Genomic DNA, 13614 nt, shown 5'->3' with positions numbered 1-13614 from the left:
GGTATCCACGATTTAACCTACGTCATATAGCCTCTCTCATTTTCCACCATTGCTACACAGCAGTTTGTCCCAGCACTCTGGGACGAAGCCGACAGGCGAAACGCGTTAGTGGAGACAATTTGAATCTTTGGAGACGGCAGAAGCAAGTTTGCAGACACGCGCAGCAGCCAACGGAGGACGCCAACATTGGAAGCAGCGCAGTGAGATCTCCAAATTATTTTATACGTGATTTTATCAAGCGAATTTTGTGAGTGTATCTTTTAATTAGTTATTAAAATGTTTTAAAAGTACCTACACATGTTGCTCTAATTTATGTCCACGAAGGATTCAAGAATACCCATATCGAAGAAAAGGTTTTAACTAAACTGCCTGGAATCAAATTCCCTCTCGTGAGTATAATATACCACCAGAGGATCCTATCCCTTTGGGGGACTACTATTTAAACCAAACTACAGCTTCTATATCTTCCTTATCCTATCTTGGCTTAATAAGCAGGATCACTTCTACCAAATCGTCAACACAGTGACACGGTTCCTTATAATTCACAATACTATGTGTTGCGATTAATGCAACATACACTAAGTTTATTGTTTGTATTTATTTTTTTCAAGTATTTTTTCAAGTATTTTGGGGGTTGCCAAATTGCTAACACAGTGACACGGTTTCTTATAATTCACATGAGTATGTGTTGCGATCTATACAACACACACTAAGCTTATTGTTTATACCTATATGTATAGTTTTTTTTGGAAGTGGAATAGCACATGGTAATTATACCACTTGAATAATCACTTAACAGCACAAAGGGTGTTTTAAACTATTTATAGAATTACTACACTATATTATTTTAACCTGTTTTGTTCCATCCTCAATAACTTGTTTTTGAGGAACACAGCAACTCATCCTATTGAATCTACAGCAGTTTGTTTACATGAACTATAGTAGTGTTTCTGAAGCAGTTTTACCAGTGCAGGGCAACAGTACATAATATTTTCATTACTTTAAAAAAATTAATTTGTTGGTGTTACTGTTCCTTTAAGTCATGCCTTGTAATTTTTTCAGGTCATTTTTTTAGCGTTGGCAGAAGGAAAAATTTGCATAAAAGTTTCGGTGCAGACAGTCTGTCCATCTATCAAGCCACTACCCAAATAGGTAAAGCTTGAGTGTTATAATTCAACACCACTTACATAGTTTTGTTGGTATCTCTGTGTAAACTGAGACACTGTTTGCCCAGCAGTGCCATCGGGAGAAACAGCACCTGGTCTGCGGCAATTGTCACACCTCCACCCCTAAGGAACAGAAACGGATGTCATTAACAAAATGTACAACAGAACGACAAGGTTTAAACAGTGTCACAATACAGCAACTAAGAATGGTTTTTGATAATGAAATTATGGATAGGGCTTCCATATAGTACAGGAAGCTTCAAAATATACCGTGCATCTCAGCTGACTCTCGTGAGGGAGGGCAAGTGCTCATATGTATTGTAGCTCTGCAATAATAGTAAATTCAAAGCATTTTCTCTAGCGAAGGTTATTTAAAAGGTTTTAAAACTTTGACTATACCACAGTAGGATTCCTTCCTGTAAAAATACTTTTAGGATTTAAAGATCTAGCGTTTTCTGGCTGCATTGATGGAACTTTATAGGCACCTTAACAGAAAAGACTCACTTTCAATTTACTGTTCAATTTAGGTGACTTACTTGCTGTCCTCCATAGCATGTGCACGAGCAGATTGCTCCTAGATATTCCTTCTGCCACTGCTCACCAACATTGTACATTTTCCCTTCATCATAGCATGTAGCTTCAGCTGACAAGGATGAGAGAAGGAAGGAGAGAGAGCGCTGTGTTACATTTGTTCAGCAGGAGTCATTTTGTAAGCAGGAGTGTCTCACTTACTGACTGAATAGACAATATTGTGCTCTATTATTAGAGCTGCTTTCTCTTTGTTCCCCCATTATAATTCCATACTTTCTAATGTCTTTTGACAGATCGTGTCAGATTGATATTGGACTTTTTAACTTACGAGGTTCACACTTAAATTCTCCTTTTCCATTGCCAAGACAGGTACAACTCATCATCTGTCCATTCTCTCCTCGTCTGTCCCATTTCTCCCCAATCCTGTGATTGACGCCATTATCATGGCACCATTCTGAAAGGAACAAAGCAAAATAGTGTCACTAAATGAGTAGGTTGGGTGCCCAGCTGTTACAGTCCTACTCACTTTATTCATCTGATATTTTATAACCATTTGTACATAAGAAGCATCCCTCAAAAGAGAAACTGCTTCTGGGTTTCCACTATTAATATGCCTTCAATGTGGAACTTCCATGAAATAGTCAACTTTCTACTGAATTACTGCATGGTGGTTTCTTGAACGCTTATTGCTGATCTGCAGGGCAGGAAATTCTCAATCATCACTTACACCCCCCAAATTTACAGACTGGTAAAGCTTATGAGTTGTGGATGGAATCACTGAGGGGGTAAAAGTGGGTAAGATAAAAATAAACAGCATTTATCAAAGACCAACAAATAGTAAGGGATGAGGCAGATCCAGAGTGCAAAGTAGTAAGGGGTGCTTATATATGAATATGTATGATAAAGGTAAGGATAAAAATTGATTGACACTTACTGGATGAGTCACATCTGAAGTGTCCACTCCCGTAACCCAGGCACTTGCACCAAAGCCTGAAACCAGATTCTGACATGCGTTCCCATTCCTGTCCCACAGAATAGTGTGCTCCACTGAATGTATCATAACAGGTATCCTCGACTGGCTGTAAAACTCCCTCAGGAGAACCTATGAGAAAAACCTTGAAATTTCTTCATCCTGGCATTTATGTGTTCTACTACTTTATAAAGACATATTTGTAGCCAACACTGCAAGTTATAAGCAGCAGCTACTTTCATACAAATTCTATCACATAACCTTGATTTGAGAGCTATCAGGAAAAGTAGATTCTTAAGAGGCATACAGTTTTCTTAAATACTTACCAGGACTGCCAACAGTCACACGCTTCTCTAAGACCTTGTGTTTATCAGTCCCCTTCTGTGCTTCAACAACGATGTTATAAGTGGCTCCCCGAGTCAGCCCGTTTAATGTGGCACTGGAAGAGGTTCCAGGAACCCTAAACTGCAGCAGATAAGCAAGATAGAGAGTGTTTAAAAAGGTGGTATGACCTTGAAACTAACAGACTTGTAGTGAGATGTCTGGATTTTCAGCTTGTCATGTAAGAAACAAGGATAAGAAGTGCTATTGTCTCTTACCTGCAATGGGGCTTCCTCATGGTCAATAGGATGGCAAGAGATGATATATTCAGTGGTTTCCAACTCAGGTCTCCATGAAATTGTAGTATGGGATGCCACCTCTTGGACACCAGAATCATTCAGCTGTGGCCCTAAGCCATGAGGGTAAGGACCATCAAAATCTCCATGCTGCACAGGAAACGTGTCTAGCTCAATATCAACCCTCTCCTGCGGGTAGCGCCCAGGGGCAAATTTCCCTGGCCTCACTGGCACAGCAGTAGTGGGTGCAAGGGGACTTCTGAAACCATGTTCCTCAATAAGCTGCCCTTCATGGTCAGAACTGGGCTGCTGTCCATTAGAGCCTGGAAGTTGGATACCATTACCGTTGTCCAACTTAGTTTGTGTGATGTGGGGTGTGTTCTCTTCATCGGTGGGAACATCAAGAATTTCGGGGCCTTGGCCAGGGTGTGGAAGTGTAACCAGGCGGGGGAGTTCGTCTGGTTGAAGAAGTGTTAGAAGCGATAGAAGCAAAGCATTAGTGAAACCCAGCAGCTGCAACAATCATTACAGATATGTCAACAGTAGGTAAATAGGATGCTGTAACTGCCCACTAAGAGCAGGTTAAAATTGAAATCTGGCACTAAAAATTTTCTAAGGATGCCAATGTAGGTGTCTTTAAGGAACAGAGACCTTAAATAGTACAATCTTTCTACAAAATGTCTGAAATAAAGAGGAGATATGGCAGTGTACAGATACTGGTACATTGTGGTGTTGTTGCAGGCTTAATTTAAGGTCTTTCTCCGGGTAACTTTGGAGACTTTCTCCAAGTTTTTTTTTTAGTAGGCATGGCCAGTTTGTACCAATACTATGGCTCCTCCAAAACTAAGTGTGCTTAATAATTTATCTAATAATTTATTGTCAATGATAGTTTACCTTAAGGCATGGAAAGAAGCTGAAGTGCTAATTTACGAACATAGGTACAAACATGCAGTTAGCCATAGCAACCATTCAGATTTTCACTTTTATTTTCTAATCTAACTTGCAGTATACTGGCCAAATCTTTCAAATGATTTGTTGCTTTGTGTTGCTGAACTACTGCAGTTTACACCTATGTTATGCTTAGCATGAATGATCACGGACTGCTCAAATTTAAGTCTAAAAATGTATGATGACACTAGTATCAAGTGTGTCACTGAAACCATGAGCAACAATACCTACTATTGCATATATCTGCTTGCTACAGAGCATCCTATAATTACCCAAGTTAGAGATGCACTAAATCTATTACAGCAATTTATTCTTCTACAGGCATCTAAACCAATTACAATTAAGGAGCAATAGCAAGGGAAAATATACCCACAGTCAGTCCTGTCCAGTTCATCATTCTTTTACTTGCCTTTAAATACACAGTAAAACATGAGGCCATACATTCTGCATAGAGTTTATACTCTCTATATTTGATTTAGAGACATTAGGGTCACAAGACACATTCAAGGTGTGTTATGTTGACCAGTGACTGTTCAGACTGATCTGCATATACTGCAGGAATAGTTGGCACACACAAAATACCTTCATAATTACGGTGTCTTTAAAGTAAAATTAAATTAATAGGATATATTTACCCATTGATATGTTAAAGCATGAATTACAGCTAAATGAGGAAATCATTGTATATGTGATGAAATACAAATAAGTCTGCATGCAAATTGGAACGTCGTAAAAATTGCATTCAACCGGCTTTTTTTTTAACCATGCAATTGTATTTACATTCAGTATGGTTGATCAATTTTTTTATGTTGAGGGGAAAGCTTTTCCATTGCGTAATTAAACTTCTAATTGTATGAAAATTAATTTGCCTGTGATTTCTAGGCGACAGTTTGATCAGTATTAAGCTAAGTGCAAAGCTTTCCTTCTAAGCTTAAACACGCACAGCCAGATCATACGGTGAGCATCGACCCATGGATTGACTAGCATACGACTAGCTAACCCAACTATTTATTTTGTGATCAGTGGGATGCCACTAGTTGCAAAAATCAGCGTGCATAAAGGCACTGCGAAAAATTCAGTGAAATCAGCATATATACCTATTCTTAATTAACTTGTTTTTGACCACCTGAAACCATTTTAACCCTTCATAATTTAATGAAGCAAATCATTTGTCAGTAAGAGTCAGGTTTAGAGACTAGGACACAAGAATATCAGAAAAGCTCATTGGGTAGGAAAAAAGAAGCATTATCATTTAAAAAACTATTTTTACATAAAGGCCAAGTGATCACACTGAACTTTCAGAAAACTGGGTTTTTATTGGGCTCTTTGGGGTGGCAATAAAAAATAAAACCATTTCCAGGAGATGTGTGGGGGCAATTTGCAGTGGCTGGAGGGTCCTACAAAACCTTTCCTGTAGCCCATACTAAAAAGACTGAATATTTGCTCATACCTGTTCTCTTACGTCCCACAAGAGGCTCACTCTTCATATTGTTTCTCACAGCAATAATATAGATAATATATTCTGTGCCTGGCTCCAGGTCTGTAAAAATTAAAAGCGGAATTAGTGGTTTTGAGGTCCAAACAATTTTGTGGACCATAATGTCAAAAATATGGACATGAGCCATTAAAAGGCATTCTTTTTAAAGCACTACCACTTTTCGGTTATATCTACATAACACAAAAACTGTGAAACCATGACTTCAATAGATTGAAGGGTTTCTTAAAATTGAAAAGTGGCAGATTTAATAGAATTCAGTTAGAGGCAGCCACTCACTGGTAAGAGTAGACTCTGTGGTTCCTGCTGGGAGACGTGGGAGGTGCTCCTTTATTAGGCCCCCAGCTTTTTCGTAGCGTATGATATAGCCAGTGATACGAGCGCGAGGTGGCTGCCAAGTGAACAGCAGGGAGTTGCTAGTTGTGGTGAGGAAACGCAGGTTGGATGGAGAGTCCACAGCTAAAAACACAAAACACAAGTTTTATTATAAGTAGTAAATGGAAGAAAATTCCAGACTACATTTAAACGTTAAATATATCAATCTATGGAGGTTGACCTTATTAAATCCAGGAGACAATCTGAAAACATTTGAGTGCTGCTGGGGAATTTCAATATTAATTATAAAAAGTACCTGTGGTGACATCAACAGTCACAGGAGAGCTACGAGCATTGTCATTTAGGGTGTAGAGATAGATTTTGTAGTCTGTGCCGGGCTGCAAACCTAGAAGGTCAAAAAAAAAACTAAGTTAAACCACATGGGTCAAAGATTCCAGAGGTCAAGATTTTATGTTTACCTAAGCTCTGAAACAGTGTCCTGCTAACTCACAATCCACTTTATAAGTAGAAAATCTTTTCTACCTGTGATAGTAAATGTTCTGAGATCTGCATCAACTGTTCTTCTAATAGGATTCTGACCGTCTGCAGGTATAGCATCAATCTGGAAGCCAGTTATAGTCTCTGTCTTAGTGCGCCAGGACAGGGTAACTGTGGTCTCTGTCACATCTTGGATACGAGGTCTTCGAGGTGGACTAACATCTAGGAATAGTAAAGAGACAACAGATTATCAAAGAGAACAAACAAACGGGGGCATACATATTACAATGTCTAAAATTAGCCATATTAAATATAAAATGGTTAGTGTTTAATGATCTGGTTGAATATAAACCAACAGAAACCAATACTGAAAACCAATCTGAATAATCCGGATTTATTAGGACAAAGGAAAAACAAAATGGGAAAACCCATGTTGCCGGGCCCGGATTTGTGGGTAGGCCACAAAGGCCCAGGCCTAGAGGGGGTAGATATCCGGGGGGGGGGCATGCTGCCCATATCCCTGTGAAGAAGAGTGCAGTGAAGAAGATCGGATGTGGCTCAGAGCAGGTGGCAGCAATGGGGATGGGTGAAGTGCAGCTGAGGGGTTGGGGGGTGGTTGGGAGTGCAAGCAGCCGGGTGGCCTAGGGGCACCAAATTTTAAAATCTGGCCCTGCATGTTGCCAAGTAAGAGTCAGTAAGGTTATGTAGCAACATAGGCAAGCAGCCCCAGTTCAGGAACTCAACCAGATATAAGAACTGTGTTATGTTAATAAACACTAATGGTTATGTTTAGAATTAAAAATTAAAAGATCATAAAATAAGTCTTAAGTGATGGGCGAAATCTGACCCGTTTTGCTTCGCTGAAAATTCGTGAACCAACATTGAAGTCTATGGGAGACAATTTTTTTTCACCCATTGGAATGTAAGGAGTTGGAGTAATATCGCCAAACTTGGTGGTGAAAAATTCACTCATCACTACATCTTATTTGCTAGTGGGCTATGATAAGCTAAATAATTACCAGAACTCCTTAATTTTTAAAGTATAACTTCTTTTGTGGATAAACCGCATACATCCATGGGTGGGTGGCCTTTACTTGGATTGACTGCTATCCCTTAGGAACCAATTTGTTCACTGAAAATGTTGATACTTACTATCAAGTGTAGAGATTAAACCCTGCAGTGGCTGACTTGTAAGAGAATCCTTAAGAGCATAAACATTCACTTCATATTTTGTGGCCACCTGTTGAGGTTAACAGAGAAAGATGTTCCGATGAATACTGGAGAAATAAATAAAAGTATAACCAAAAATATATAATTTGTTTAAATATAAATAGGTTAGCCCTGCTACTCACCATCAGACCAGTTACAGTTGTAGCAGCGACACCTGGAGAAAGTCTAACTTCCTTCGTAGGCCCAGTTTTCTCCTTAGGGTTCACCCGTACCAGGTACCCAGTGAGATGGACAGTGGGTGCATGCCAGCTAAGAGAGAAGCCACTTGGTGTCACTTGGGAGAACTGAAGATTTGTTGGTGCTGGAATTGCTATAATACAAAGATCAGATTGCACAAACAATTGGTACAGAGCATTAGGACCAACATTAAATCATTAGGTGCAGATTGCAGGCAAAATAAGCATGCATAACAAAGCATGCAGTACGAAAGGATATAGTCCATGTTTTTTTAAATAGAGAAAGCCAGGCCAATCCTTCAACAAATAAGCAAAGTATTACCAAGCACCAAAGTTTATATTCCACATATAAACTACGTGTACTAGCATGTAAGGTTGCTTATCTCCAAAGACAAAACAAACCATCTGTGGATGCATACATAGTTATTAGTAACTTAGAAGGCCACTGGCATTTACAAATTAACAGTGAAATGGTTGCTGGTCCAAACTTGTTCATTTCCACCTGCAATTAGAATATAAACATTTGCCAGCCAATAAAAATCCTTTGCTGGTATTGAAAAGAAGATTGGCCTTGACGTTTATCACGTAACTTCAGAAAAATGCATGTTAATAACAGACTTGGAAGAGTGAACAACAATAACTTGAGTAAGGAGTGTATGTGGCATGCACCCTACACACCAACACCAGAAGAGCCACATAGGTCTTCCAACCATGACCTTGCCATGTGGCCAAGATACCTGTGCTCTGGATCCCAATCAATGGCTTGCTCTCCATGTCATCGTGCAATGCCACAATGCTCACAGTGTATTCTGTGCCCGGCCTCAGACCGTGCAATTCTGCCGTGTCATCATCCCCTTCTGGAGCTGGGAACAACTCTTTTACTCCATCCTCAGGACTTGAGTAGGTGACCCTGTAGCGGGTGACCTGCCCATCTGGGACTTCCCAAGCCAGTCTAATGGAATCAACACCCACATCAGTGAATGTCAGTCCTTTGGGATTGTCAATGTCTGTCAGGCAAATTAATCAGGAAAGCAGTTAGTAGCCGTTATTGGCAAGAAAGGAGAGAAAAAGTTTAGCCCAAAGACACATTTTTAAAGCTAAAGCAGTCCAATAATTTCCCTCAAATTTAGAATAAGCAAAAGCAGAATTTCAATGCAAAAGATTTAAACCCATTGCAACCCAATTAACAGTAAGTTTGAATGGTCAAATATATTAGATTGGTATCAGATGGCAGATTAGAGTCTCACTGATTACCTAAATCAGAATTTCTTAACATGCAGAAGACCAAGGGGCTAGATTAAAACTGGGTTGAATAATTGAACACTGTTCGACATACAATCATAGGAATCGGTTAGCGCTTTAGAATCGTTAATAAAATGTAGTTCTGTAATAATTCAGATTTTTCCATTTAGAGGTACAGGTATGGAACCTTTCACCAAGAATGCTCGAGACCTGGGGTTTAGCAGATCCTTCTGTAATTTGGATCTCCATGCCTTAAGGGCTCTTACACACAGGCGCTTTTGCCCTGCACTCCCCTGTGTTCCCCAAGGAAGAATCAAATGCGTTTTGTCCCCCGCTCCCCTTCGGCTGTACGTGCCCATAATGAAGAATCAGATTTGTTTTGTCCTGCGCCCCTGCGGCTGAACGCATTAAGATGGAACACAGCGCAAAAATGCCCTAAGCCTACCCCAAAAAAACCCTTTAAACATTAATGAAGTCCAATATGTTTGTTTTGTCTCCAATTGGGATTTATTATATTTTTATCAGGATCAAGTACAAAGGTACTGTTTTTATTATATGCTTAAAATGGAGTCTATGGCCATCCCATTTCTTTCTGGCCAACAGATCCCATACATGTACGAAGAACGTTAAGAAGGATCTAGTTCAGTAGTTACCAGCTAATCTTTCTTCATAATATTTAATTAAGAAAAACTGACTGAAATAATTGGACATATAAATGGTCTCCATATTTATGCTAATTAAGCTTAATCAATGAGTACCTTAACTACACACTGAACTACATGGCAGCTTTTAGCTTTCTTAGTGAGTCACTATACAAGCATTTTAAAAAAAAAATCTCTTAGTTAAATATCATAATGCATAAATATGTTACACTTGTTTTCCTTATCTGCTATTAATCACTCAGTTTACATTGTTAGTCTTGACTAAATATCAATTTTCCTAGGCTGGCTGGCATCTATGTTCTCTCTCGCAGCCCTACCATTATGTTATAATCTCCCTACAAAACTCCATTAGTGGTTTGGCATGCAGGACAGAACTGCCCTATTTTAATTTAAGCAGGAATGGTTTAAATTATTTCAAATTTTAGTAACCTATAAGAAAATTATGTTTGCATAGGTAGTTTTATGAGCCAAGTGCAATAGTGGACCTTTGAATTTCAAAGCTGCAGAATTTAGCAGGAGATAAACATTGAAAGAAGCATTACTTGGGAAGCAGCGACTGCCAGAGAAATTAAGGATTAATGCAATGGAATATTGCAATCTAAACCGGAGATCATATTGATTGGTTTACCAAATATGTTGCACAGCACACATTTTAAGAAAGCAGGGACAAAAGAAATGTCCATAAATACTGGTCAGTTACTGGAGTCAGAGTAGGAGCTGCAGTTTTCCTAGATTTCATTTGCCTAGGTCCAAAAATTAAAGATGAAATAAGAAAAACAAAAAAATTGGGGTGTGCAAGTTTTGCAGATAAAAGCCACTTGAATATCCTGGGTATAAAAAAAGTTAAGAATAAGCATTTATAGACATTGGGAATGAATAAACAACAAATCCAGACGTACTTGTAACTGCAGTTTCAACCAAAGGCTCACTTTCTCCATTTTCACCTTGTGAGTATATGCTCACCACATACTCTACAGCTGGTTGCAGGCCCACAATTGTCACTTCAGTTTGATCTGTGGGAGAAGAAACATACTGATTGGATACTGGCAAAATAGACAAATGAAAAACTCATGGAAATGGAGTAACATTTTTTTATACGGCTTTCATTAGAAATGTATTTAGAAAAACTACCTGGAGAAATGACTTGGGAAAAGGTCTCTCCTTGGCCACTTTTCGGGACACTAGTGACTCTGTAACCAGTGACAGGGCCTGGAGGAGGAGACCACTTGACATGGATGCTGTGATCCTGGATATCGGTGACAGCCATGTCAATTGGCTGGTCAACATCTGCAAATATTTAGTGAACAATGTTAAAAACAGAGTTATTTAAACATTGTGAAAAGTCACAATTGGAACGCTCTATTCCTTGTGTCAGAATCAAGTGGGTTATTTCATGGACAGCATAAACAAAACACAAAGTTTTACGTGACATTTAGATATACCTAAAGTAAAGACAGTTGATAAGGAATTACTTTTACCTGTCTTGTGAATAATGGTAAGTGGTTTGCTAGAGGCTGGACTGTCTCCTCTCCCAGTCACTGCATAAACAGTAATAGTGTAGCTAACTCCTGGATTTAAGCCTCTGATGGTTGCAGTGTTGGATGTCCCTGGAACTGTGAACTCCTTCTCTGGACCGTGGCCTCCTACAAAAGCAAACCCAGAGGGATATAAAGAAAAAAAATTAAGTATATACAATCCCCCACCTAAGACTGCCTTTCAACAAGAGAGAAAGGAGAGCTGACATTATATTATATTATATTAGTGTACGTTCAGAAACTCCTAACAAATTAGGTTACCGACTCACCTGTCTGGGAATAGGTGATCCTGTAGTAACGTACACTCACTGCAGGTGCTTCCCAAGAGATGGTGAGTGTGTTAGGACTGGAAGAAGTCACCTCTAAATCAGTTGGGACATCAGATACTATATGACAGAAAGAACAGTTATAAACAGAGGATTAACAATCGCAAATGGTTATTAAAAATAACCTATTTCCAGCTAAAAAATGAAAAATATGCTGTACCAGTGGCTTGCTGTCCAGCAAGTGGCAAACTCTCCTGTTGACCATTGATAGCAATGATACTGACAAGGTATTCTGAACCTGGAATGAGGTGAGTGAGGGTGATAGAGTTCCGGGATGGAGGTACCCGCTCCTCCTTGGGTCGCCCAGCTCCACTTTCTAACTGGTACCGAATTCTGTACCCAGTGATAGGGCCACGTGGAGCAATCCAGTGTACAGTGAATGAATTGGGAGTAATTTCAGAAAAGGCAATGCCAGTTGGAGAGTCCAAATCTATTTGAAAAGAAAACAATACTAAACTAATATGTATTCTCCAAATACATACATATGGCACAGGAAACACCAAGTACAACATGCTCCTGCAAATTAAATAATCCAGTGTTAAAAAGTACTTATACCCAATTTCTTTCCTATAAAAAGGAGTCATGTTTCATCAAGCACAGCTCATAAAAAGACACCTAGGCTAAGTTACCAACTCATTCAGTCACATAAACAGCTTCTGATTTGCTTTATTAGACTGGGGCAAACAGGGAAAGTGGATAATCCACCATGTCTGCCCTTGTCCCAAGGAAGCAAACGTGGAAAAATAAACCGCATTCGACTATGAAGATTTTCATTCATCCAGGTCATGGTATATCTTTTTTGAATTACTTATATTAGATAAACAGCATTAGGTTTTTTCCTCCAACAATCTAAACAAAACACAAAATAATACATTAAAAAAAAAAAAAAAAAAAAAAAAAGATACTCACGGGTTTTGGCTACACCATTGAGGGAACTACTCTCTCTCTCCTCATAAACAGAGTGAACGCTGACTAAATATTCGGTGAAGGGCAGCAAGTCTGCAAAAATAAATACATAAATAAAATAAATCTATTTCTAGAAAACAGATCTAGATCTATATCTAAGACCTTAAAAGGAGGTTACACTGGGCAAAGAAGTACTTCGATAAACATTTTATAATTCCACATTGCATAAAGCCAACTAAACATTGTTATGTTTAGTATTCCTAAGTATTCCATTACAAATACATTTCTTCACTGGCCTTCTAGTTAGGTTCTTACTTGATAGAACGACCATGTTGGTAGATGGAGAAAGGGAGAGTTCTGTCACATCATCTGGCTTCTTCACAGGAGAATATCGTACTAGGTAACTTGATAGTTCAATAGAAGTTGGAGGTGACCAGGTGACTCGTATGTTGTCAGGGCCAATGTTGGTGAAACGCAAATTAGTTGGGGGTGGAACAGCTATAGTTTTAAAATAAAAGAAAAAAAAAAACACAATAAAAATTAAAACACCCAAAAGGCAATACATAGATGTTGAAAGTGTGCATGCATTATTTTGTTAAAGAGGATTCATGCACACTACAGATTTTCATGCAGTTTGGTGATCAATGTTTATCCAGGTCAGTTGGTCTTACTGGCCATTTTATGTGGCATATTCTGGTTTGATCAAGACTAATCACAGTGCATAAAGAATTACATTCACAGTCTTATTTGCAATGGACTAGCACGAACAGCTGCTTTTCAGCTCTGAATTTAATGTAACCAATGTATATGAAAGTCTGTAGGTTGTATGAGGCAGTTGTCAGACTATTACAAAGTAAAATAACATGCAATTAAAATAGAAAAATCATCCTTATTTTGACAATAAATTCCATAGCCATGGAGTAGAACCATGTAACCTACACAAAGTCTAAATAACTTCATGCAGCAAATTAACCACCCCACTGTCCCATTAGTTAGA

General features: G+C 38.8%; 1 protein-coding gene across 5 annotated transcripts in view; it reads right to left on the bottom strand.

The window, feature by feature from the left end:
* fn1.S (fibronectin 1 S homeolog) overlaps window positions 1–13614 on the bottom strand; it is a 44181-nt gene that overhangs the window by 1090 nt on the left and 29477 nt on the right. For 2 of the 5 annotated variants that reach the window (XM_018237301.2, NM_001087801.1), the window contains 20 exon segments: window positions 12933–13115; window positions 12621–12710; window positions 11872–12141; window positions 11655–11771; window positions 11329–11493; window positions 10982–11137; window positions 10750–10863; window positions 8684–8953; window positions 7893–8080; window positions 7693–7780; window positions 6586–6762; window positions 6359–6448; window positions 6007–6186; window positions 5683–5772; window positions 3267–3742; window positions 2994–3132; window positions 2632–2799; window positions 2026–2151; window positions 1703–1809; window positions 1188–1289 (listed from right to left, as the gene is read on the bottom strand). In XM_018237301.2, the coding sequence (XP_018092790.1) occupies window positions 1188–1289; window positions 1703–1809; window positions 2026–2151; window positions 2632–2799; window positions 2994–3132; window positions 3267–3742; window positions 5683–5772; window positions 6007–6186; window positions 6359–6448; window positions 6586–6762; window positions 7693–7780; window positions 7893–8080; window positions 8684–8953; window positions 10750–10863; window positions 10982–11137; window positions 11329–11493; window positions 11655–11771; window positions 11872–12141; window positions 12621–12710; window positions 12933–13115 (3296 nt within the window). 5 annotated transcript variants of the gene reach the window in all.

Source organism: Xenopus laevis, chromosome 9_10S (genome assembly GCF_017654675.1).
Source record: "Xenopus laevis strain J_2021 chromosome 9_10S, Xenopus_laevis_v10.1, whole genome shotgun sequence".
NCBI classification, from domain to species: domain Eukaryota; kingdom Metazoa; phylum Chordata; class Amphibia; order Anura; family Pipidae; genus Xenopus; species Xenopus laevis.
This window is presented reverse-complemented; position numbering and strand designations above follow the sequence as displayed.